Source organism: Mauremys reevesii, linkage group 9 (genome assembly GCF_016161935.1).
Source record: "Mauremys reevesii isolate NIE-2019 linkage group 9, ASM1616193v1, whole genome shotgun sequence".
NCBI lineage: Eukaryota > Metazoa > Chordata > Testudines > Geoemydidae > Mauremys > Mauremys reevesii.
In genome coordinates, this window is record NC_052631.1 from 31,127,680 (window position 1) to 31,150,790 (window position 23,111).

Below are 23,111 nucleotides of genomic sequence, written 5' to 3' on the forward strand. Positions count from 1 at the left end.
AGGAGGCAAGCTTTCTCCTGGTTATCTTGGCTTGCTGTGGGCTAGGGAATTGCCAGCTACACAGGGCTTACTCAGGACAGAAGTCTATTGTATAGTATTAGGTCCTATGTAGGAAGTTTTATAAGCTTGTATTATAGGTTCTTTTGTTCTTTAAATATACGTATACAAAGAAAAGTCATGAATTACTCAGCAACAGATAAAAGCCAAGGCTGAACTTCCAGTCTTAAATACAGTAGTGGTGGTTTGCCTCTACTCTTTTTGTGCATGATAGTACAATTTAAAGTTGATGTGCCAATCTAGACTTTCATCCACAGCTCTTAATTTGTTTGCATTTGAGGCTTTAAAATACACCCTTAATGACACTTCAGCATAATGTTTGCAGCTGAACAAGTATTTGATAAAACATCTGAACACTAATCATACAGTATTCTAAACCTCTCCCTCCCCTCTCCATCCCCCCCCAGAGAATTCTCATGTAATGAGTGGACAGTGCCCTTTGATGCTGCATCCTATGTTGTGGTATGGAAGCTTGCCTTTCACCATACTCCCTCCTCCCTCCCCCCTTCTTAACTTTAGTATCAAAACTAGTCAGGATGCTGTCTAGCCAAAAGTGCAATGACATTCCCTGGCTTCTGTAGTTTCAGCCACTCCCTTTTAGTGATGTTTTAAGAGTTATGTTTACTTTGCAGGTAAGACCTCGAGACCTTACTTTCCAAGACCTTAATCAAAATATATATTAAATCAGTGTAAAGACAGTACATATTTAAACTATTAGAATCAAAATATGATGCTACAGGATAAGCTGGTTATTAAAGAAACTGTAAGCTTTAAATACATTTCCTTAAAGACCTACTGTATTCACTTACTAATTTTAAAACATTTAGTATGTTTATTGTTTAACTTTAAAGGCAGTAGGTCAGAAGAACAGCATGAAGTGGCATAAATGCTGTTCTTCCAGTTTCAGTGCTACTAATCTCAGCAGCCCAAGATTTGACAATGTTCCGTCAACTAATTTAATTATAGTTTACCTTTGAGTGTAGTACAGTTGACAAGCTATTTGTATTAACAAGGAAAAGTTATTCTTATCACTAGAGCTTTTCTAGATGTCCTGCCTGTGCTGTCCTTTTTCTGCAAGTTTCCAGAGAACATGTTTTGCTGGTTATATTTCTAAATTAACTTATTTGTTGCTGTTGAAAACTTCTCTAGTTCTCCAGTTAACATTATTTTCAATAAAGTGGCAGTGGTTCTAGAGGTCATACAGCTTATACAAAGTGGTTTACAGTGTGTGCGCTTATTTGCTTCAAACTGATTAAGCAGACCTGTGGATTTCTTCCCCTCACTACCTACTAAAGCCTGGTTATTTCAGAAGCACATTAGTTTGACCTCGTGACTTGCTTTAAATTTTTCTAAAACATAGCTATTGTATTTTGGATGAGTTTGCCTGGTTTTTTGATGTGGGTGGTAACAGTAGTGAACATCATTTTTGCAAGAAAAATGTGAACAGGGATTAAGGGAGATAACTTCTAAGTAAATTTAAAGGTTTAAAATGGCAGGCTGTAATTTACTCACCTCAGTTTTCTTTGCAATATTCCTCTTTTCTGTTCTCAGAGAAGACAAACTTCCTAGAAACACAATACATATTTTTCCTCTATTTTATGTTTCACAAGTCTTGGTTGTATACTATCTATATATATTAGCTTTTTTATTGTATGGTATACTTTAATATTATGACAGTGACCAATAATGCTACTTTACAATAGGTAAGGTTTTAAGCGGAGTGGTAACAGAATATTTAATCTTATACCTTTGGGTCATTGATTCAGCTCCAACCCAGGTTAATGTTATCATCAGATCGCTTTGAAATCAGTTTGGAAATTGGTACTCTTTGTACAGTTTGCAGTGAACAGGTGGTCATACCACAAAAACAAGAATCAAAACTGTTGTCTTTTCTGGCAGAACCAGCAGAGATTCCAAGGACTGAATGGACTTACAGGAAGTATATCCTCTCACCCCTTAATCAGAGTTGGGAAACATTGGCACTACTGCTGCCTGTGCTAGCCTGTTCTGTGGCTAAAGAAAAGACTTCAGTCTCTCAGGCTCATTATAGTCTATATCATGACTATAAAAGTCTGGATTTTAAAAATAGTCACATAAATATGGAGACGTTTCAGGAACTTTATTTATTTATTGGTTTAAAGTGGCTCATGTATGAGCTTTACTAGTCATACTTTGGTTGTGTGTTAAATATTTAAAACAGGAAATAATGGTGGCATCTCAGGCAACATAGTGCAGTAATGGCTGGTAATGTTTTTTAATTGGTTACCCACTGTACTAGTCAATGAATACAGTCCCGGTAATTACATTCTGCCTATCTATGTTCCCTTTTCAGGTTTTCAAATGAACAGGATATTCTTTGCTTTCTGTCCCAAACTGTTACATGGTCTTTGTTAAACAGGTGCCCCATCAGTGTACTACTCCTCATAGTAAGAGCTTGCAGGCTTAGGCCCCAACACCTTTCAAGTTTAGAACTCTTGAGCACATGGAATGCTCTTTTGTTTGAGCAACCATCCCCCCTACTCCCTCCCCCAGTTAAATCTCTCGAGAACTCACCCCTTTCACAGTGTCCACAATGAAGTGATTCAAAAATACTCACAACTTATTTTTCCATAGCTCTTACAAAACCCAAAGCCTTAACAGATATGCACATGCCTAACCTGCATAACTATATAACATTGCACATACAATTCCTACCATTCATCACCACCACTCATGACATGTCTCAAATTTAGATGGTAAACTCTTTGGGTTCCAAAAAATATATATTTTTTTCTTTGTGGATAAGTGCACTGAGTTTTGAATTGAGATCACTTTGAGCATTTTTTAAAAGCTTCCCCGTGTCTGTTTTAAACATGTAATTATTTCTATCCAAATACCAAAGATTTTTAGATGCTTTTTGTTAAAGCAGCAAAACAGCATTAGGCCTTAGTGTTCCAAGAACACAGTGTTACCCTTAACCAAAAAGTAATTTAAAATGTAACTTATGTCTAGACTCTTATTACCAAAGGCTCTCTTATCATCATTGCATACTAATGGCTTGCTTGAACTCTGTATCCAACTTGTAGTTTTACATATTCTTTATCAAAACAAGTATTTCCACTACATCCATGGAACTAAATGGGTTCCATCTATTTGTTAATTTTAGCTATGCAGTTTTAGCCATAAAGTTTCCCTTTTTCTACATTGATATTGTGTTTATTAAATTACTACTAAAAGTGATCAGAAAATGTAAAATCCCCCAAATTGAACAGCTTTATTATAAACCCTTGAATGCCACAGATAACCAGGATGAGAGGGGCAAGTGAACTAAATTCAAAATTGATTGACTGGTTCATATTAAAAAAAATGGTCCTGACATTAACCAGTTGGTTAGCTCTCCATTGATGAGTTCAAAGGTGGATGTGACATCACTGGCAGAGGATGTGCTTGGGACTAGTTGCAGTTGAGTTGGGATGTGATATTGAATAGCAGTTATTAACATTTGTCAAAGCACCATTTTGAAGAGAGGATGCTATACAACAGGAAGGGAATACTACAACAGAAAGGGAGCATCCCATATTATTTGTTCAACATCTCATCTGTACTTGAATGAAGAATTTGATTGGTAAGTTGGGGAAAAGAACTTGAAAATATACACAATTAAAAACACAAACAACAGTTATGCAGAGCACCAGAGCAGCTAGTCTTCTAATGATGATGATGATGATGTTAAGATACATTACTCTCTCGCCTCTACAGGTGCCTGAAGGAAAGGTGGTAGTTCTGTCTTTCAGATACATAGACTTGGAAAGTGACAACTTGTGCAGATATGACTTTGTGGATGTTTACAATGGTCATGCCAATGGACAACGCCTGGGCAGGTTCTGTGGTACTTTCAAACCAGGTGCCCTTGTGGCCAATGGCAATAAGATGTTGGTACAAATGATTTCAGATGCGAACACAGCTGGAAATGGATTCATTGCTATGTTTTCTGCAGCAGAGCCACATGAAAGAGGTATTTTACAACTATGCAAATATTAAAGGCAAACATTCAGAAGCTGTGCTAGCCCATCGGGGGCCCTAAGCAGGAATATTTCTGGGGCCACACCTTACCCTTCACCCATTCCCTAAAAATACTAATTGCATTATTTCCACAAACCAAAAAATATACCAACACATCACATGCTAATATACTTGTTAAAAAGTCCATGTTAAATAATATGAATGGTATTTTGGGGATAATACTCAATGGGGGCCCTAATCAACCGCTAAGTCTATTTATGCCTGGTGCCACCAATGCAAACATTATCTTGTCTTTTATAGAATGTACTTAGACGTTGAGGCGAAAGGTACTTTTAAAGTTAAAGTAAAGTTTCCTACTTCTTTGAAAGTTTTAACATCCAGAACCCTGCATCCTTGGTACTGAAAGGATACAATAATGAAGAAGCTGCACACTTGTGTTATAGTCAAGGATAATGTATTCACAGTATTTGGTATAAGTTTTATTATTTTGGGGCTGGGAGGAGGAGAAATGAAGCCCTAGTCTGGCACTTTAAAAAAAGAAGTCTTCATTTTTGTTAAGTTAGAAAGTTTTTTTCCTTTTCATTTTCAGTCATGGATATTGACTCCTCTTTGCCAATTCCTAAGCTTTTCTCTCACCCTCAATTTTGCCATGGGGGGAAAATAGTTTTAATTTTGTAGTCTTTGGACAAGGGAGAATCTTTTGTCAGCAAAGTTAATCTTAATACACTGCTATCATGGATCTTACAGAAAAATTATAGAATATGTTAAAGTCTCTACAAAGTAAAGAGACCAGTCACAAACAGTTTTTAGTTTCTTTACTATGGACAAAATCCTCCCCATGGGCATGGAGGGCCCTAAATGCAGTGGAACGAGCAGGGTTATGTTGTACAAAATGGTGTGGCTGCAGGGAGGCTATACAGTGGTCTGTAAAACCCCTTACACTCTGTGGAGTATTGCTGTGCAGTGGCTCTGGAGAAAAGGGTCAAGTGAGCTGTATCTTCAGCTACATGTACCTACAGAGGAAGAACTTCAGGCTGAGAGCATTTTCTTTGGGTCCCATCTGAAAACCCCTACACAAAAGCTTATTTCCTTTGGCTACACACAGGAGTTGTGAATTTGGCTGTAGTGGAACAGCTGTATTAAATGCATTACACATATGCCCTGTGCTTTTGGTCAGTATGTTATGTTTTGTATTTCTAGGGGATCAGTACTGTGGTGGACGACTAGACAAGCCTTCTGGGTCCTTTAAAACTCCTAATTGGCCAGATCGAGATTACCCCGCAGGAGTCACTTGCTCATGGCATATTGTAGCCCCAAAGAATCAGGTGAGCGTTGGTATCTCTTTTAACATTTACCCACAAAAGTTAACATGTAGGTTGGCAATTTATACTAGTTACTTTGATACTTCTTTATGCTTCATCTTTTTTTTTCGTTGCCCAGGTTTCTGCTCAGTAATCTGTATCATGTCAGGGAGTACACAATGACTGAGGCATGTTTGATAGGTTACTTTTCATAACTATGTTAGCTTCCCAAAATTATTTTACATGCCACCCAGACTTTCCTATTAATCTTCAGCACATGACCATAATCTTCCAAATGAAAAAGCTGTCCCTGATAAATGTATTCTTCAGATCTTTAATTTTTTTTCCATTTACCAAGGTTTTCCCCCCTTGAACTAGAGGCTGTAAATCACCTTAGTCTTTCCTGTATTCATCTTTAATCCACATTCCTTGCTTGCCATGTACAGGTCATTTAGCAATCTATAGCTAGGCAGTGATTTAAACAATATTATCTGTAAATTGCAGATTACTTTAATGCTTCCCATTTATCTCCAGGTGGCTTGAAAACTTTCTACAAGCTTGTAGTGAAAACTTAGGACAGGATTTTCCTTTTGTATTCTTATTCTTGAGATCCTGTCCCCAGGAATGTTTTAAGCGTCCAAATGGACATATTTTCTATAGATTTCTGTAGTGCTTCTCTCAGTGCTGTATAGTTTCCAATGAGTCAAGGGCATTTTCTCACCCACAAAACCAAGTTTTGTATTGTTCACCAGTTTTCCTTTTGGCTAGCGAATGTGAAGGTGTTCTACACTAAAAACAAGCCATTCAAAGATTCACCATTCCACTGGGCATATTTTCTATATAGATAGGGTTTCTACCTTTTTATTAGACAAGGACTCAATCAAGCCACAACCATTTCCCTTCCAAATCAGCATATGACCATTAAGGCAAGCTATGCTCTAATTTAGACCAGTAATTGTTTTGTTGAGCTCAGTAAATAGGTTCTCCTCTGTGGTGGCCTCTTCTCTCCTTCCATTTCATCATTAGACTTTCTGACTGAACAGCAAGATGCCCATATACAACACAGAGAAGCAGACTAGACATTCTGTTGCTTTCCTGCATACATACATTTTGTTTTTATTCCCTCACCATTAGTTTTCTGTCTTCTGTTTTTTGTCCTTTTTTCTCCTCCTTCATTTGCTCTGCCTACTATTTGCTACCTTGTCTACTATCCCCCTTTCCTTCCCCAATTATTCTCTTCCCCTTATTCTTCTTATGTCTCTGTTTTGTTTCCTCTAGTATCCTCTCTCGCCCCACCATCCAAGCCAGTGTCCTTGTTCCGTATGCTCCCCCATTTTCCTTTTAACTCCATTTGCCCCACTCCCAGCTGCAGCCAACTGAGATTCTGAACCAGAAGACCATGAAAAAGAAGCAGCCACTTGAGCAACACGAGTGAGGGTCCAGTGGAAAAAAACAAATAGTCAAGACAATCTTCATACCTTTTATCCCCTTGGTCAAAAAGAGCAGATTATAGTAGTTATAGTAGTAGAGATCCTCCAGCAGATAAATAACAGCAAGTAATCGCCATATTTTAGATCTCTGCTTCACTGTTTTTTTTCAAATAGCACATGCATCATTAAAGGATGGTTCGCTGGAATCAACTCTACAGTTACATAGTTTTACGTATTGCTGAAAGGTGCTTGATGGGTCCAATATAAGAACCTAAGTAGACAGCGCAACTTGATAGTGCATTCCACTCAGTTATTGAGCAACTAAATTGCTATCTAGTTCAATATGGATTCATTTCTTGGTACATCTACATAACTAAATCTCTGAAATATACTATCAAAGTAATTCTTCAGCATAGTAAGATCCACATATGCTACAATGGGTCTTCTGCCTACTTGCAGCTTTGGGGTTGAACTCACACCTGTCAGTCACTGGCTGAAGGATATCGCTCTGCTGTTAATTACTGGATTAGAATATAGTCTGAGACAAATATGGTATCAAGAGAAGCAGCCAGAATACAGAGGCACAGATCTGTCTTATCATTGGAATCAAAGTCTGTTCACAAACTCCTCTAAAAAATATATATATTCCTTCTCTAGCACATGGCTTTTTTTTTATAGCAGTCCTGTCAATTAAATCAGGATTTGGATGAGGAACTCTATTCCTTGAGCCCCTCTACTGTTCCCCCCTTCCATACAGATAGTGGTTCTTAGGACAAACCTTTGTATTCATATATTGAAGACAGCTAATTGCTTGAATAAGCAGACAGATTAAACAATTTTCATCAATTGACAGCAAAGTGAATAAGGCAAACTGATGTTAGCTTTATTAGTGCTCCTTGTTATCTTACTGTAAAAAGCCTTAATTAGGTATTTGTTTTTCCTGCAGGTCATAGAGTTAAAGTTTGAGAAGTTTGATGTGGAGAGAGATAACTACTGCAGATATGATTTTGTGGCAGTATTTAATGGTGGGGAAATCAATGATGCTAAAAGAATTGGGAAATACTGTGGAGATAGTCCACCTGCGTGAGTAACTTATTTGGATTATTAATAGCTATAACTGTATGTCCTTTTTGTTATCAGTTCTTTACTATGTTTTTCTTGAGGTTATTTTGGCAAAATATGATCTTTTTCTACATCAAGTACATACTGTGGGCTTTTCCTATTATCTCAGATATATTGCAACTATTCTACCGAATAAGGTTAGACTTTTAAATGCTTATGTATATGGAGAGATAATCGCTTATAAAGGTTTCCTCTTTCTTTCACATGGGCTGTCCTGAATGTGGAACATGCCCCAGAGCATTTAATTTGTTTGCTCATAACTCTGTGAAATATGGTTGTTCAATGATAATTTATTTTACTTATTATTGAAGATTATGCTTTTCACCAAATTTTTATCCAGTATTTATTTACTGTATGTTAAATCTTGTGAGACCAGATTTCAAATGAGGTAAGACATGTCTCAGTCTCCCCTTTCTGCTTAGTTAGTTGGTGATTTTAGTGCTTTGGGCCTCTGAACAAAGCAGATGTCCTCCCATTCTGGTCCCAAATACAATAGCAAAATATATCCTTGGCTGTCCCTTGGCTACAGCCTTCACCAGTACTGATGTAGGGCTGTGCTAGTTGACCTTTGCCCTTCGGCAGGTTATACAGTTTCTTGTTTATTTTCCCCGGGTGCCAGGCTGACAGATTCTTCACTCCTGGGTCAAAGAGGTGTCCATCTCATCTGTCAGTAGAGCTGTTGAGGAGCCCTGGGGCCCTAAGCCACAAAGGGCTTGTATGCACTCCACCCAAAAATCACCCACTTCACTGTTTAAAAAAGTAATTTCCATTGCCCTTTTTAAAAAAAAGGGGGCCTTCCTCCCGGTAACTTTCCAGGCTACCTTAGCACAGCCTTCGTGGACTCCTTTCCGAAGTCTTATCAGTCTAACTATTCCTTGAGCTTTTCCAGTTCCTTCCAGGCTCATGCTCAGAGAAATACCAATTGAGTGCTATCACAATGTCCCATACCGAGTCTTGCCTCATCCCTGCAGCTTCTCTTTATGTTCTCTGGAATGCCTTCCCAGTGTGCCTTGCAACAACCTACACAATTCCCAGGGTCCCTCAGGGATCCTTCTTGAATTCTACTTGGAGCAGGGATGTACAGGCCTGCCCTTAAAAGGCCAGTATGCCCTGTAACAATATTCTATTGGAAAACATTATTTCCAAAGGTAGTTCTTAGTAATATTTAGTTTTTCTTTCACTCTGTGTACTGAAGCATAAGTCAAAGGTTTAAATATGGTATTTTTATGATCTCAATTAATCTCTGTTATGGGTTCTGTAGCATTCTATATCAATGCTCTTTCCATGGTAATGCACAAAGCCCATTCCAAAAATTACATGAAGTGGGGCATTTGTGCCTCAGATGCCCCAAAATTTTTCCATTACAAGTAAGTCTGCTGTAGACCTCAGCTACCTGATTCCACCACCACATTTTCAGCAGCTGCTACCTAATTCTGTATTCACTATTTACCACCTTAATTATGGTAATTTTCTCTTCAGCCTTGTCACATTCTCTGGGACCACTGCTCACCTTCCCTTCAGTTAGTGCCTATGCTTGTACTCTTGCTGCATTAGGCCTTGTGTCCATGCAAGTGCTACATAATATAGCACTATCTGCAGTTGTGCTGGCATACTGCTAACGCAGCTGTGCATGTTAACATCAGAGGACTCAGACATCAATGGCACAATCCCATGGCCTAGGATGACCCCGAAAAACATGAGGCAATGAAATAAAAAGACAGAATGTGCTTCTGCTCCAATTCATTTACATATTGAATTCAAATGATGAACTTATAAATGGGTTGCCTGAGTTTATTGATCCTTAAACTACCAGAACTTTTCCACCTTGCTAGTCAAATGAATATGATAGAAGAATATTGTCTATAAGCATTTGGGACAACTTGAGGGTTAGCGCATGGTCTATTTTGAAGTATGACAGTAATTATTAATTTTTTTCCTCATGGCATTAATTAGTTAATATACATCAGCAAGGGGCTGATGTTTATGGATTCTTAGTTTTGCCATTTACATTTAATAATATTTTTTAAATCAACATTCATATATTGTCAAAGTGTGATGCATGCTTGATTTTCTTCTGCTCAGGGATATTAACATGATGCATACATATCTCATACTTACTATAAGTCTCATATGTAGTTATATTACTGCCAGAACTAAAACCCAGAAAGACTGTGAAAAATTCTTTGCTGCATAACTATCACAGCTCCCTGAGAAAAGCCTCTAAAAATACAGCTCTAATGAGGAGCTGTCTGGAGTTAAGTGCACTCAGCCTGAAAAAAGCCAACCAATGGCACTGTAATTATACAATCAGGTCTGCAAAGCTGGCAGTAGTAAGTCTTAATTATTCTAGAAAATGTGTAAAGTTTCTAAGTGAGGTTAGTAATTTAAGTATATCTCTTCAGCTATAGTGTGGCTTCTTGATGCTGAACTATTTCAAGATATGCCATATTGCATTTTGTTTCAAGAAATACAAGCTTTAATAAAAAACAACAAAAGTCTATATTATTTGAAGGGAGTCTTACGCCTGAGAATGGTCACTAGTTGAGTTATCAAGAGGAAATATTTCCTTACACAACAACTCTTTCAAATGACCAGTTTGATGGACTGAGAAATTGTCCTTTATGATTATTTACTCTATACCTTCATTAGAATAGGCATACAAAAAGACAGTTTTGTTTGTGAATTGTCCTTCAATACAGCTCAGTTAGTAACTACTATTCATTAGACTTATTTTGAAAATGACCTTACTAAATTAAAAAATTAATCATTTGTAATAATTCCAGAAAACAGAACAGCTGGATGTTCTTTCCCCCACATATGTAATGTTTTGGACTTAGAATAATAAAAAAGACAAATTTAACAAAATCAAGTTTCCTTACAAGTAAAGGTCTGTTACTCCCAGGGATCAGTGAAAAGGAAGTCTCTTCTAATCTTTTTTTCTCCATTTTTCACTTCCCCAGGCAGCAGCCACATACATGAGTGACCTGTGTGTCTAAAATTCTGGAGTTAAGATGTCTTCTGACAGTTACTGTAGTTACAATTCATTAGTTGCCTGGCAGTACCAGGAATCAAGGGTGAAATCTTGGCCCTGTTGAAATGATTGGGAGTTTTGTCATTGATTTAAATGGAGCTAGGATTTCATCCTGCATATTTGGTTAACTTCATTTTTCTCCAACCACTAGGATTGGATCCATGTCTAGAGTTTGGGGCTTTAATTTATAACTTTCTGAGACTAAAGACATTTTGTGAGCCATATGGTCAAAGGTCCATCATTGTAGCATAACTAAAAACAGTAGTACTATAAAAAGTGCCTGATGTTGATAACAAAGAGCTTTGCACATGCTGGGCCATGTTCTCCATTATGATCCAAACCCTTCATGCTGCTCAGGTGGTGCAAAAGGATCAGGTTTGGCTGTAGTTGGACAGCAGAAAGTTTCCCTGGTATTCATAATGATATTGCTCTGTACCTGCAAGTTACATCTTATAACTTTATGTGAAAACAAAAATGGACTGTTGCTTTGCAATAGCTCAATGACAATGTTTTTATGCTATAAATAAATGTGAAGAACTTTGTAGCAATTAGAGCAGGGGACTGAGGGTTAATAATCTTGCTTTGTATTTGTGCCTTGGTCATTCCTGTGTCCTTGACCTAGTTACTTGGGGCTTGATTCAACTCCTGTTCACCTCAGTGAAAATTAATATGGTCCTCCTCTTAACCCTTCATTTTTCTATCTATCAAGTGACACAGTATCTACCTTACAGGGTAATGTGAGTCTCCATTAATATTTTTAAGTGCTTTGAGGGCCCTTAGTGACTAGTGCTAGAACAGTGCAAAATGTTTCAGGAAAAGTATCTCTATATAAAAGGTAAGTTTTCTAATAAATGGAATGTGTTGGTTTTCCGATGGCGAAGCATTTTCTTAAATAAGTGGACCTAATCCCAGACAAGAGGCAGTCTGGTCCATGATGTGTTCAACAAATGCTTGTGTAGAAATGTTTTTATTAGGGCTGTCAAGCAATTAAAAAAATTAATCACGCTGTTAAACAATAGAATACCATTTATTTTAAAATATTTTTGGATGTTTACTACATTTTCAAATATATTAATTTCAATTACAACACAGAATACAGAGTGTACAGTGCTCACTTTATATTTTTCATTACAAATATTTGCACTGTAAAAAAACAAATACTGTATTTTTCAATTCACCTCATAAAGAGATTGCACTGCAGTACGTGTATCATGAAAGTTGAACTTACAAATGCAGAATGATGACAAAAAAAGGCATTCAAAAATAAAATATATAACTTTAGAGCCTACGGGTCCACTCAGTCCTACTTTTTGGTCAGCCAATCACTCAGACAAACAAGGTTGGTTATAATTTGCAGGAGATAATGCTGCCTGCTTCTTGTTTACAATGTCACCTGAAAGTGAGAACAGGCATTCACATGGCACTGTTGTAGCCGGTGTTGCAATATATTTATGTGCCGGATGCGCTAAAGATTCGTATGTCCCTTCATGCTTCAACCACCATTACAGAGGACATGCTTCCATGCTCATGATGGGTTCTGCTTGATAACGATCCACAGCAGTGTGGACCAATGCATGTTCATTTTCATCATCTGAGTCAGATGCCACCACCAGAAGGTTGATTTTCTTTTTTTGATGGTTTGGGTTCTGTAGTTTCTGCATCAGAGTGTTGCTCTTTTAAGACTTCTAAAAGCATGCTCCATACCACGTCCCTCTCAGATTTTGGACGGCACTTCAGATTCTTAAATCTTGGGTCAAGTGCTGTAGCTATTTTTAGTAATCTCACATCAGTACCTTCTTTGCATTTTGTCAAATCTGCTATGAAAGTATTCTTAAAATGAACATGTGCTGGGTCATCATCCGAGACTGCTATAAGATAAAATATATGCAGAATGCGGGTAAAACAGAGCAGGATACATACAGTTCTCTCTCCAAGGAGTATAGTCACAAATTTAATTGACACTTTTCTTTTAAATGAGCATCATCAGCATAGAAGCATGCCTTCTGGCATGGTGGTCGAAGCATGGAAGGGGCATATGAATGTTTAGAATATCTGGCATTTAAATACCTTGAAACACCAGCTACAAAAGTGCCAAGTGAACGCCTGTTCTCGCTTTCAGGTGACCGTGTAAATAAGAAGCAGGCAGCAGTATCTCCCGTCAATGTAAACAAACTTGTTTGTCTTAAGCGATTGGGAGAATAAGTAGGACTAAGTGTACTTGTAGGTGCTAAGGTTTTACTGTTTTGTTTTTGAACGCAGTTATGTACCCCCCCCGCCCAAAATCTGCATTTGTAAATTACACTTTCACAATAAAGAGATTGCAGTTCAGTACTTGTATGAAGCAAATTGAAAAATACTATTTCTTTTGTTTCATTTTTACAGTGCATATATTTGTAATAAAAAATAATATAAAGTGAGCACTGTGCACTTTGTATTCTGTATGGTAATAGAAATAAATATTAAAAATGTAGAAAAACATCCAAAAATATTTAATAAATTTCAATTGCTATTCTATTGTTGTGTGATTAATCGCAATACATTTTTTAAATAGTGATTAATTTTTTTAGTTAATCATGTGAATTAACTGCAATTAATTGACAGCCCTAGTTTTTATGTATACTGAGAACAGCTGCCACGGGATAAGAGAAGGTAACTTGTTAAAAGATAGGAAACAAAGGGTAGGTATAAATGGTCAGTTCTCAGAACGGAGAGCGGTAAATAGTGGTGTCCGCTAGGGGTCTGTACTGGGATCAGTCCTATTCAACATATTCATAAATGATCTGGAAAAAGGGGTAAACAGTGAGGTGGCAAAATTTGCAGATGATACAAAATTACTAAAGATAGTTAAGTCCCAGGCAGACTGCGAAGAGCTACAAAAGGATCTCTCAAAACTGGGTGACTGGGCAACAAAATGGCAGATGAAATTTAATGTTGATAAATTCAAAATAATGCACATTGGAAAGCATAATCCCAACTACACATATAATATGATGGGGTCTAAATTAGCTGTTACCATTCAAGAAAGAGATCTAGGAATCATTGTGGATAGTTCACTGAAAACATCCACTCAATGTGCAGCGGCAGTCAAAAAAGCAAAAAGAATGCTGGGAATAATTAAGAAAGGGATAGATAATAGGACAGAAAATATCATGTTGCCTCTCTATAAATCCATGGTACACCCACATCTTGAATACTGTGTGCAGATGTGATCACCCCATCTCAAAAAAGATATATTGGAACTGGAAAAGATTCAGAAAAGGACAACAAAAATGATTACAGGTATTGAACGGCTTCCGTATGAGGAGAGATTAATAAGATTGGGACTTTTCAGCGTGGAAAAGAGACAGCTAAGGGGAGATATGATTGAGGTCTATAAAATCATGACTGGTGTAGAGAAAGTAGATAAGGAAGTATCGTTTACTACTTCTCAAAACACAAGACCTAGGGGTCACCAAATGAAATTAATAGGCAGCAGGTTTAAAACAAAAATATTTAAAACAAAAAGAATATTTCTTCACACAACGCACAGTCAACCTCCTTGCCAGAGGATGTTGTGAAGGCCAAGACCATAACAGCATTCAAAAAAAGAACTAGATAAATTCATGGAGGATAGGTCCATCAATGGCTATTAGCCAGGATGGGCAGGAATGGTGTCCCTAGCCTCTGTTTGCCAGCAGCTGGGAATGAACGACAGGGGCTGGCCACTGTTGGAAGACAGGCTGCTTGGCTAGCCCAGTAGGGCCATTCTTATGTTCTTATGCTTCTGATCAGTAGCATCTTGCATTTTGAATGCAGACTCCAGAGTTGCTGATTGCCTTTGGGACAGCAGTCTGAGTCAGTGTTCAGATTTGGTGATATAGTCCAGTGCATGCTATATCTTCTGGGTTTTACCATAAGCAAGTTTATAGTACATTTTATGGTGCTTATCATAATATCAAAGGCCAAAATTAGATGGTTCTTCCTAATCATATATCTACTGTGTATTAAAACATAGTTCAAGGTAAGCTATTCCAGTATTCCATCTCTTCATTTTAAATGGCAAAATAACTGACAAGACACAGGCCTCATGCTAGAGAGAATATATGCATTAAAAACCTAGGACAAGTCAAAAGATCAGATTAGAATGCATGCATGAATTACATCAGTGCTTCAGTAAAATAAAGAGCCAACAATGGACTGATCCTGTACCTACTGAAGTCAAAGGCACTTCTCCCATTGACTTCAGGGATGCAGGATTGACTCTGCAGAACAGAATTACAGTAATTTATGCATGCCGGACAGTAGGAAAGTAGAATTTTGTAAGGTTGCTCTATACCGGCATGATGGGTTGAATCACAGAACCCCCCTTGGGAGCTGCCTCCTGATGTGCCAAGACTATCTCTGCTCCTGCCTTCCCTGCCAGCTCGGACCCCAGCACCCTGTCTTGCTGAGCCAGACACTCCCGTCTGCTCCAACAGAGACCCAGGGTTGGAATTACTTGCCCCAAAGCTGCAGGTTTACCTGAAAGCAGCTAACAGAAGTGTTCCTGTCTTTAACACTCAGATGCCCAACTCCCAAATAAATCCACTTTACCCTGTATAAACCTTATACAGGGTAAACTCATAAATTGTTTGCCCTCTATAACATTGATAGAGAGAGATACACAGTTGTTTGCCTCCCCCTAGGTATTAATAGATACTCTGAGTTAATTAATAAGTAAAAAGTCATTTTATTAAATACAGAAAGTAGGATTTAAGTGGTTCCAAGTAGTAACAGACAGAACGAAGTAAGTCACCAAGCAAAATAAAAGGTGCAAATCTATGTCTAATCAAACTGAATACAGATAATCTCACCCTCAGAAATGCTTTAGTAAGTTTTTTCCTCAGACTGGACACCTTCCAGGCCTGGGGACAATTCTTTCCCCTGTAAAGCTCTTGTTCCAGCTCAGGTGGTAGCTAGGGGGATTCTTCATGATGGCTCCTCTCCCCTCTTTGTTCTGTTCCACCCATTTATATATCTTTTGCATAAGGCAGGAATCCTTTGTCCCTCTCTGGGTTTCCACCCCCTCCTTCTCAATGGAAAGATACCAGGTTAAAGATGGCTTCCAGTTCAGGTGATATGATCACATGTCACTGCAAGACTACATTGCCCACTTGCCAGCACACAGGTATACAGGAAGACTTACAGGTAAAACACACCCATCTGCAGAAAATTGTCCTGGTTAATGGGAGTCATCAAGATTCCAAACCACCATTAATGACCCACACTTTGCATAATTATAATAGGCCCTCAGAGTTATATTTCATATATTCACTTATTAGCATCTGTTATAAAACCATATAGACTGCAACTGTCACAACTGGTGTTTCTGATGGACACATTTATAACAATGTATTATGTCCCCTGCTCCTCTAATGAAAAGCCAGGTGCTGTGGAGCACTGAGAGTGCAGGAAGTGAATAGACTCAAAGGACAGTAATGAAAATATTAGCTTTATGAAAGAAGGGTTAAATTTTGAGGCTGCCTTCAATAATTACACAAGACAGAGCTCATTAACCAATTGTTACAAATAATATAAAACCCCTGTAACAGAACTGATGCACTTCAGGAGTACATTTGTATTGGATCCATGCACTCCTCATATATTTGCAGACATTTTACTTTCTACCTTATAGGGCCCTCTAGGTGAGCAATTCGCTATAACCTTGCACCTGATTATGTCTTACAAATCACTATACTATACTATAAATCAAGATTATACTGAAACCTGCAATTTAATAGGATCTTTTTCAGTAATCATAATTTTTTTTAAACAGTGCATTCCCAGTAAGTAGCAAAGTCTGGTACAAACAATAGCAACAGTGTCCCTAGGCTGTTAAGCTAATACAGTTGAAAAGATTCTTCTCCTGCTAGCCAGCAGTATAATCTTCTTGTTATAAGTAACTAGTATCGCCTGTGCAGTATTAATGTAATTCAAATGAGAAGATGATGTGATGTGCATAGATGGGTCAAATATCCCTCAGATGTTTATTTTTACTGCTAGTGTTTTGCAATCAGAGCATAGCTTTTACATAGTGAATACTCAGGGTTCTTATAATTCCACTGGTCTGTGCCAACTTTGTGGCAAAAGAGCAAATTCTGTGCAACTCCAGAATCAGCTCTTTGATGGAGAATTCCAAATAACCAGAAAGAGAGAGAGAGAGAGAGAGAGAGTGTGTGTCTTAAACCCACAATTAACTGAAGTCATATTTCACTTGTGGAATATCAGCCAAAAATGGAAATATTCACAGGTTTTATTTTAAGGACCTAATTAGGAATATTAAGAACAGCCACTTAAGGCTTATGAAAAAAACAAATATCTATCAGATTTGTTGAGTGGTAGAGAGGCAGGCAGAATAATTTTATAAGATTTACTTTTTAAATCCATTTCTTATCTTCTTCCTCTCGTAAGAATATTTTTCTTTTTGTTTCTATTGTCTTTCCTATTCCTACTCTTCCCATGTGACCCTTCTTTTGTATGTAAAATACTTTATTAATAATTATTAATGAAAATCAAACGGATGTCTCCAAAAAGTGCAAAAGACGTAGGAGAGGGGAAAGGCGAACGCACTGCTGCTACCCAGTACATGACAGGATTGGCAGTGGCAGCAAAAACCATAGTGACAGAAGCTCTTACTGAATTACAGTAGTACCCTGAGGTAATCAGCCTTGGGGTCCCACTGTGGTAGGTGCTATACAAACACTATTGATGAAATGGCAACTACTTAATGGAGGTATCTGCAGTCATATGTATTAAATGTATACATTACATTTAAACCCCACAACAAAACTCAGTTGGCTTTGCTGAGATTTGGGGGTATATACCCAATTATTGAAAAAAAGCTAAACCCATAGAAGGCAATAATACCTGAACTTTTCCTTTACTTACTGTTCTACTTTTCCAGGAGTTTCAGAATCCAATATTGAATTCAATTTCTCTATCCTTTCAAAAATGAATAGTAGATTTTTCATTTGAGTTTGAAAAAAAGACTTTTTCCCATATTAGCCAGTTACCAAGGACTTTTGAAATGTTTCCCTCCTTTTCATTAGTCATTATTGCTCTTTTTTCATGGTGCTGCTGTGAAGTCAAAGCTGAATTTAACACTCATTTTGAGATTAGTCTTAGAAATATGGGATTTATGATTAATTGTATGATAAAACAGAAAGAGCTGCGTGATGAACTTATCTCTGATCCAAGCAGGAGTATCTGAAATGCGAACAAACACCACCAAAAAATGAGTTGCATTTAGCCTTGATTTATTCTTCTCCCCATCCTAAGCAGCCCCCTTGAAACCAAAGGTTCTGCATGGGTGTAAGGCCCCTATTTCAGTATCGCTTATACACATGCTTAACATTATGCTCAAGAGTAGTCCCAGTGAAGTCATATCTGCAGAATATTTGTTAGCAGAGTGTCAGTGTGAAGGGAATGGCACTAGTCATGTGCATAAAGTAACATGTGCATAAATCTTTGCAGGATCAGGCCTAACTTTCGATCAGTGACTGGTATATTGAACTGCTTTTGTATGTATATTTCCAGTTAAAGTTTGCTTGAGTGAGTCTCCTGAAAACAGTTTCCCATAAAAATGAAAATTACTGTCACCTACTGAAAATAATACTGTAGCTCTTCAGAGCACTATGGCCTAGTGGATAGAGCGCAGGGCTGTGACTCAGACCTGGGTTCTATTTCTGCCAGTGCCATTGGCCTGCTGGGTGACTTTGGGCAACTTTCATCACCTCTGTGCCTTGGTTTTCCTGTCTGTAAAATGGGGATAATGCTGCTTTCCTGCTTTGAGATCCACTGCTAAGTATGTAGTCATTTTGTGCTATGAATGTTATAAAAATTTCCTGGTTTAAAGGCATACAACCAAAGTATTTTCTTCTGTTTCAGGCCCATTATATCTGAACGAAATGAGTTGCTCATTCAGTTCTTGTCTGATTTAAGTTTAACTGCTGATGGCTTTATTGGTCACTATAAATTCAGAGCCAAAAAGTTACCCACAACCACAGCTCCAGCTACGACCACTCCCCCTGCAACAGCAAGTAAGTTGTACTGATTTTATTTTATATTGAAGAAGAATTCACTCCAGGAAAAGGAAAGATGAAGGGAAACTGTAGTAAAAAACATGTGAAAAAGCAGAACTTGGTTTTGTGGTTTGTTTGTATTAAAAATGTTGAGGGAGTGGATGAAAATTAATGTACCCAGGGGAGTCACTAGAATCCATTTAACATCATTAAAGAAAACTCCTCCAGTCTAGAGTTTCCTGTGCCTGCAACTGTCACAGGTGAGAAAAATGTTAGCTCAGAAAGTCTGAAGTAGCATTTCCTACATTTGCTCATTTTTCTGGCAGTTAGCTAACAAGTAACTTTCACCATGGGACTCACGTAGTGCAATGCAAGACTGATTTCTTGTTTATGCTAAATAAAATTCTGGTTACTCTTCTGAAAATTGTTTCAGTTTAGACCTCTGAGGAAACCATGAAATCGTTTCAGGATGAGTTTGTACGTAAACATTGACCACACTTGTCTCTGTTTGTCCAGTTGGTGAGATCTAACAAATGGTGTGGACGCCAGCTGAATTCTCATTAGACCCTACTGGCAACATCACAGCAATGTTTTATCTTTCGGATTAGGTTTGCGCAAAAGATTGTGGTGGTGTTTTGTAAAAGAAATATGCAATACTAAAAAATGAGAGCAGCTCCTTTATACTTGCCTAAATATAGACCAGGGGTCGGCAACCTTTCAGAAGTGGTGCGCCGAGTCTTCATTTATTCACTCTAATTTAAGGTTTTGCGTGCCGGTAATACATTTTGATGTTTTTAGAAGGTCTCTCTCTATAAGTGTATACACTATTGTATGTAAAGTAAACAAGTTTTTTAAAATGTTTAAGAAGCTTCATTTAAAATTAAATTAAAATGCAGATCTTATCAGTTTAGTGCAGTGGTACTTAACCTGGGGTGCACGCACCTCCCTGGGGCAGGGCCGGTGCAAGGATATTTTGCGCCCTAGGCGAAACTTCCACCTTGCTCCCCCCCACACACACACCGGTTCATTGAGGGGCAAATCCCAACGAGCCTTTATAGACCCCAGGGGCCAGCCTGCTCAGGGGCTGCTCCCCAGACCAGGTTCCCCCCTCCCTGCCCCCTGAACTCCCCTGGAGGGTGCACAGCCCCCCCATAACCCCGCCCCACCCCACCCAGGTGGCCCCCAGCCCGAGTCCACTCACTGGCTTTGCCAGACTTGGGCCGCTGCAGCAGCTTGGCAAGGAGGAGCCGCCTTCCGGAGGCACTAGAGAGCCAGAGTGTCCCGCTTGCGGCAGCAGCGAGCCCCAGCCATGGAGGAGCCAGCGTGGTGCAGGGGGGGCAGCAGCTCTGCAAAGGCGGTGGCGCCGCTAGCGGGGAGCAGCTGCACCCCCCCCGCCCCTCTTGCCCAGGCTGCAGCCCGGCCCGCCCCCGGGGGGGCTCCTGCAGGTTTCAGTGGATGTATGCGGGCGCCAGCCCCCATGCGCCCCCCGGCTCCCCCCTCGCCTAGGGTTACCATATTTCAACAATCAAAAAAGAGGGGAGAGCCCTGCCCTAGCCCCGCCCCCATCCACTCCCTTCCACTTCCCACCTCGATTGCCCCAGTCATAACCCCCAACCCTCCCCCGCTCCTTGTCTCCTGACTGCTCCCTTCTGGGACCCCTGCCCTGCAGAACCCCACCCCCTACCTAAGCCTCCCTGCTCCTTGTCCCCTGACTGCCCTCTCCTGAGACCCCCACCCTAACTGCCCCCTTAGGATTCTACCTCCTACCTGTCCCCTGACTGCCCCAACCCTTATCCACACCCCTGCCCCCAGACAGACCCCCGGGACTCCCACGCACCATCCAACCACTCTCTGCTCCTTGACAGGATCCCTAGAACTCCCGACCCTTCCAACCTTCCCCCTGCTCCCTGACTGCCCCCCGGGACTCCCCTTACCAGGCCCATGCCGGTCAGATGCTGGCTCCACGTGGAGGCAAAACTCCACGTAGAGTGCTGAGGCAGCGGGAGGTGGGGAGCTGCGAGAGGGGCGGCGGCGGCTCACACTTCCGTGAGCCGCAGAACCCGAGCGCGGTGAGGGGGCAGCCAGGGGGCACGCCTGCCCAGGCTGCAGCCCGGTGCCCCCCCATAGGGGGGCTCCTGCAGTGGATGCATGTGGGCGGCTGAGTAAACGGAACCGCAGGCTGGCAGAGGCTGAGTAGGGCCAGTGGCCAGGACCCCAGAGTGGTGGCAGGAGTGCCCCCAGCTCTCCCCCTCACAGCGCTCAGGCTCTGCGGCTCCTGGGAGTGTGAGCCGCCAGTGCCGCCACTCCCGCAGCAGGCTCAGGGCTCTGCGCCCCAGCGGCTCACACTCCTGGGAGCTGCAGAACCCGGGCACAGTGAGGAGGGAGCCAGGGGCACGCCTGCCGCCGGTCTGGGGTCCCGGCCACTGGCCCCACTCAGCCTCTGCCGGCCTGGGGTTCCGTTCACTCAGCCGGCCGCACGCTGAGCAGGGTTGGCGGCCAGGACCCCGGCTGGCAGCCGCGTGCCAGGCAAAATTGGCTCGTATGCCAAAGGTGGCACGCATGCCATAGGTTGCCGACCCCTGATATAGACGGGGAGTCTAAGATCAGTGGGAAGTTTCCCATATGCTTCGCCAAAATCACCTCATTGCTGGGATTCTGAAGGGCCTAATGCTTGCAATCTTCATATGCGGAATGTGAGAGATTAAATGTATAACAGCAGCATTCACACAAATTATTTATGATGTTTTTTATAGTACATGGGTTGATTTGTACTTAAAGCAGATCAAATTGTCATGATAACAAAGACTTCAGAAGGGTTGTCAGAGATGTGGTGCTGAAAATATATAATGAAAAGCTGTTAAAAATAGTCTTTGGGAGAAAAACATTTTAAAAATCGAAATAATGAACTATAAAAGATAATTTTGATATGACAGTGGAGGAAACCCTAGTAATAACTAATGGAGTTCTTCCTCAACATAAAGTTCTCTATTTTAAGTTGTTACTTCCCATATTTGCCAGCCCTAAACTTGTCAGCTGTCCGATATTCAACTGTTTACATCAAGGGGCCCATTCATCTATTTTGGTAACTTTTTTTTTTGTAAACTTTATTAATTTGTTCTTAGCTTTTTAAACCAGTCCTTGTGGCACCATTGATGTTAAAAATAAAACCAGTCCACTAGTGATCTCACCAAGTATGTAGCAGACTCAGAGTTTGTAGCAGACTCAGAGTTGACCACAAAGGAGAGCTTGTTGGGAAGAGACAAACAGGAAGAACTCTCAATTTGTGATCTTGTCTCCATGGCTTAGACCTTTATGACCAAAACCAACCTTCCGCAGTTTAAACTTTTGGTGAGTTACTCAATGGCATGTGGAGAAACGTCGTGGATATTTTGTTGGCAACAGAAGCCTTAGTAATAACAGGCATTTATTCTCTTGCAAATCAAAATAGTTCATCCCTGCATTAGACTTGTTAAACCATTAGTGACTGCCTAACTTTTAGCAGGCACTTCATTAACCATCATGTTTAGTTATATACATTTACAGTACCATTATTATTAGGAAAAATGGCAGAGTACTGAAAAACCATGAAGTCTTCAAAGAATTAAAAGTAGGTCAGTGACTATCAATTAAATGTTTCACATAATGCTGCATTATGAGATTTTTTTAAAAAATTCACTGTATAGGTCAAATCATGTTGCTTACAGTATAGCTACAGATAAAATTGATACTAATTAAAGGTTTAACTACAGCCAGACCCTCTCCAGTTCATGCTTTGCTAAATTGCAACATTTCTCATCCACACAAGCATCTTCCCACTTCTCATATGCTGTAGTGAGGTCTCGTACCAACCAGATTTTATTATTTTTACAAAATATACAGTACTACTACATATACTCACTTACTAGTATACCCTGAAGTATCATGAATGCACACTAAATCATAGTTGACAAAATATTTTGTGATGCAGCATTTCACGCATACTCTCTAAATAGACAAAAGGAACAAAGAGGGAGAAAGGAAGTACTGTTTTACAGATGGGTAACTGAGGCACAGAAGGATTAAGTGACTTCTCCAGGGTCGCACAGGATATCGGCAGAGCTAGGAAATTGAACCTGAGTCACAGTGCAGT

General features: G+C 39.8%; 1 protein-coding gene across 2 annotated transcripts in view; it reads left to right on the forward strand.

Annotated features, from left to right (window-relative positions):
• PCOLCE2 (procollagen C-endopeptidase enhancer 2) overlaps nt 1-23,111 on the forward strand; it is a 43,417-nt gene that overhangs the window by 12,086 nt on the left and 8,220 nt on the right. For both annotated transcript variants that reach the window (XM_039486979.1, XM_039486980.1), the window contains exons 3-6: nt 3,796-4,051; nt 5,260-5,384; nt 7,737-7,873; nt 18,849-19,000. In XM_039486979.1, coding sequence (XP_039342913.1) covers nt 3,796-4,051; nt 5,260-5,384; nt 7,737-7,873; nt 18,849-19,000 — 670 coding nt within the window. The remainder of the gene's footprint in view (nt 1-3,795; nt 4,052-5,259; nt 5,385-7,736; nt 7,874-18,848; nt 19,001-23,111) is intronic.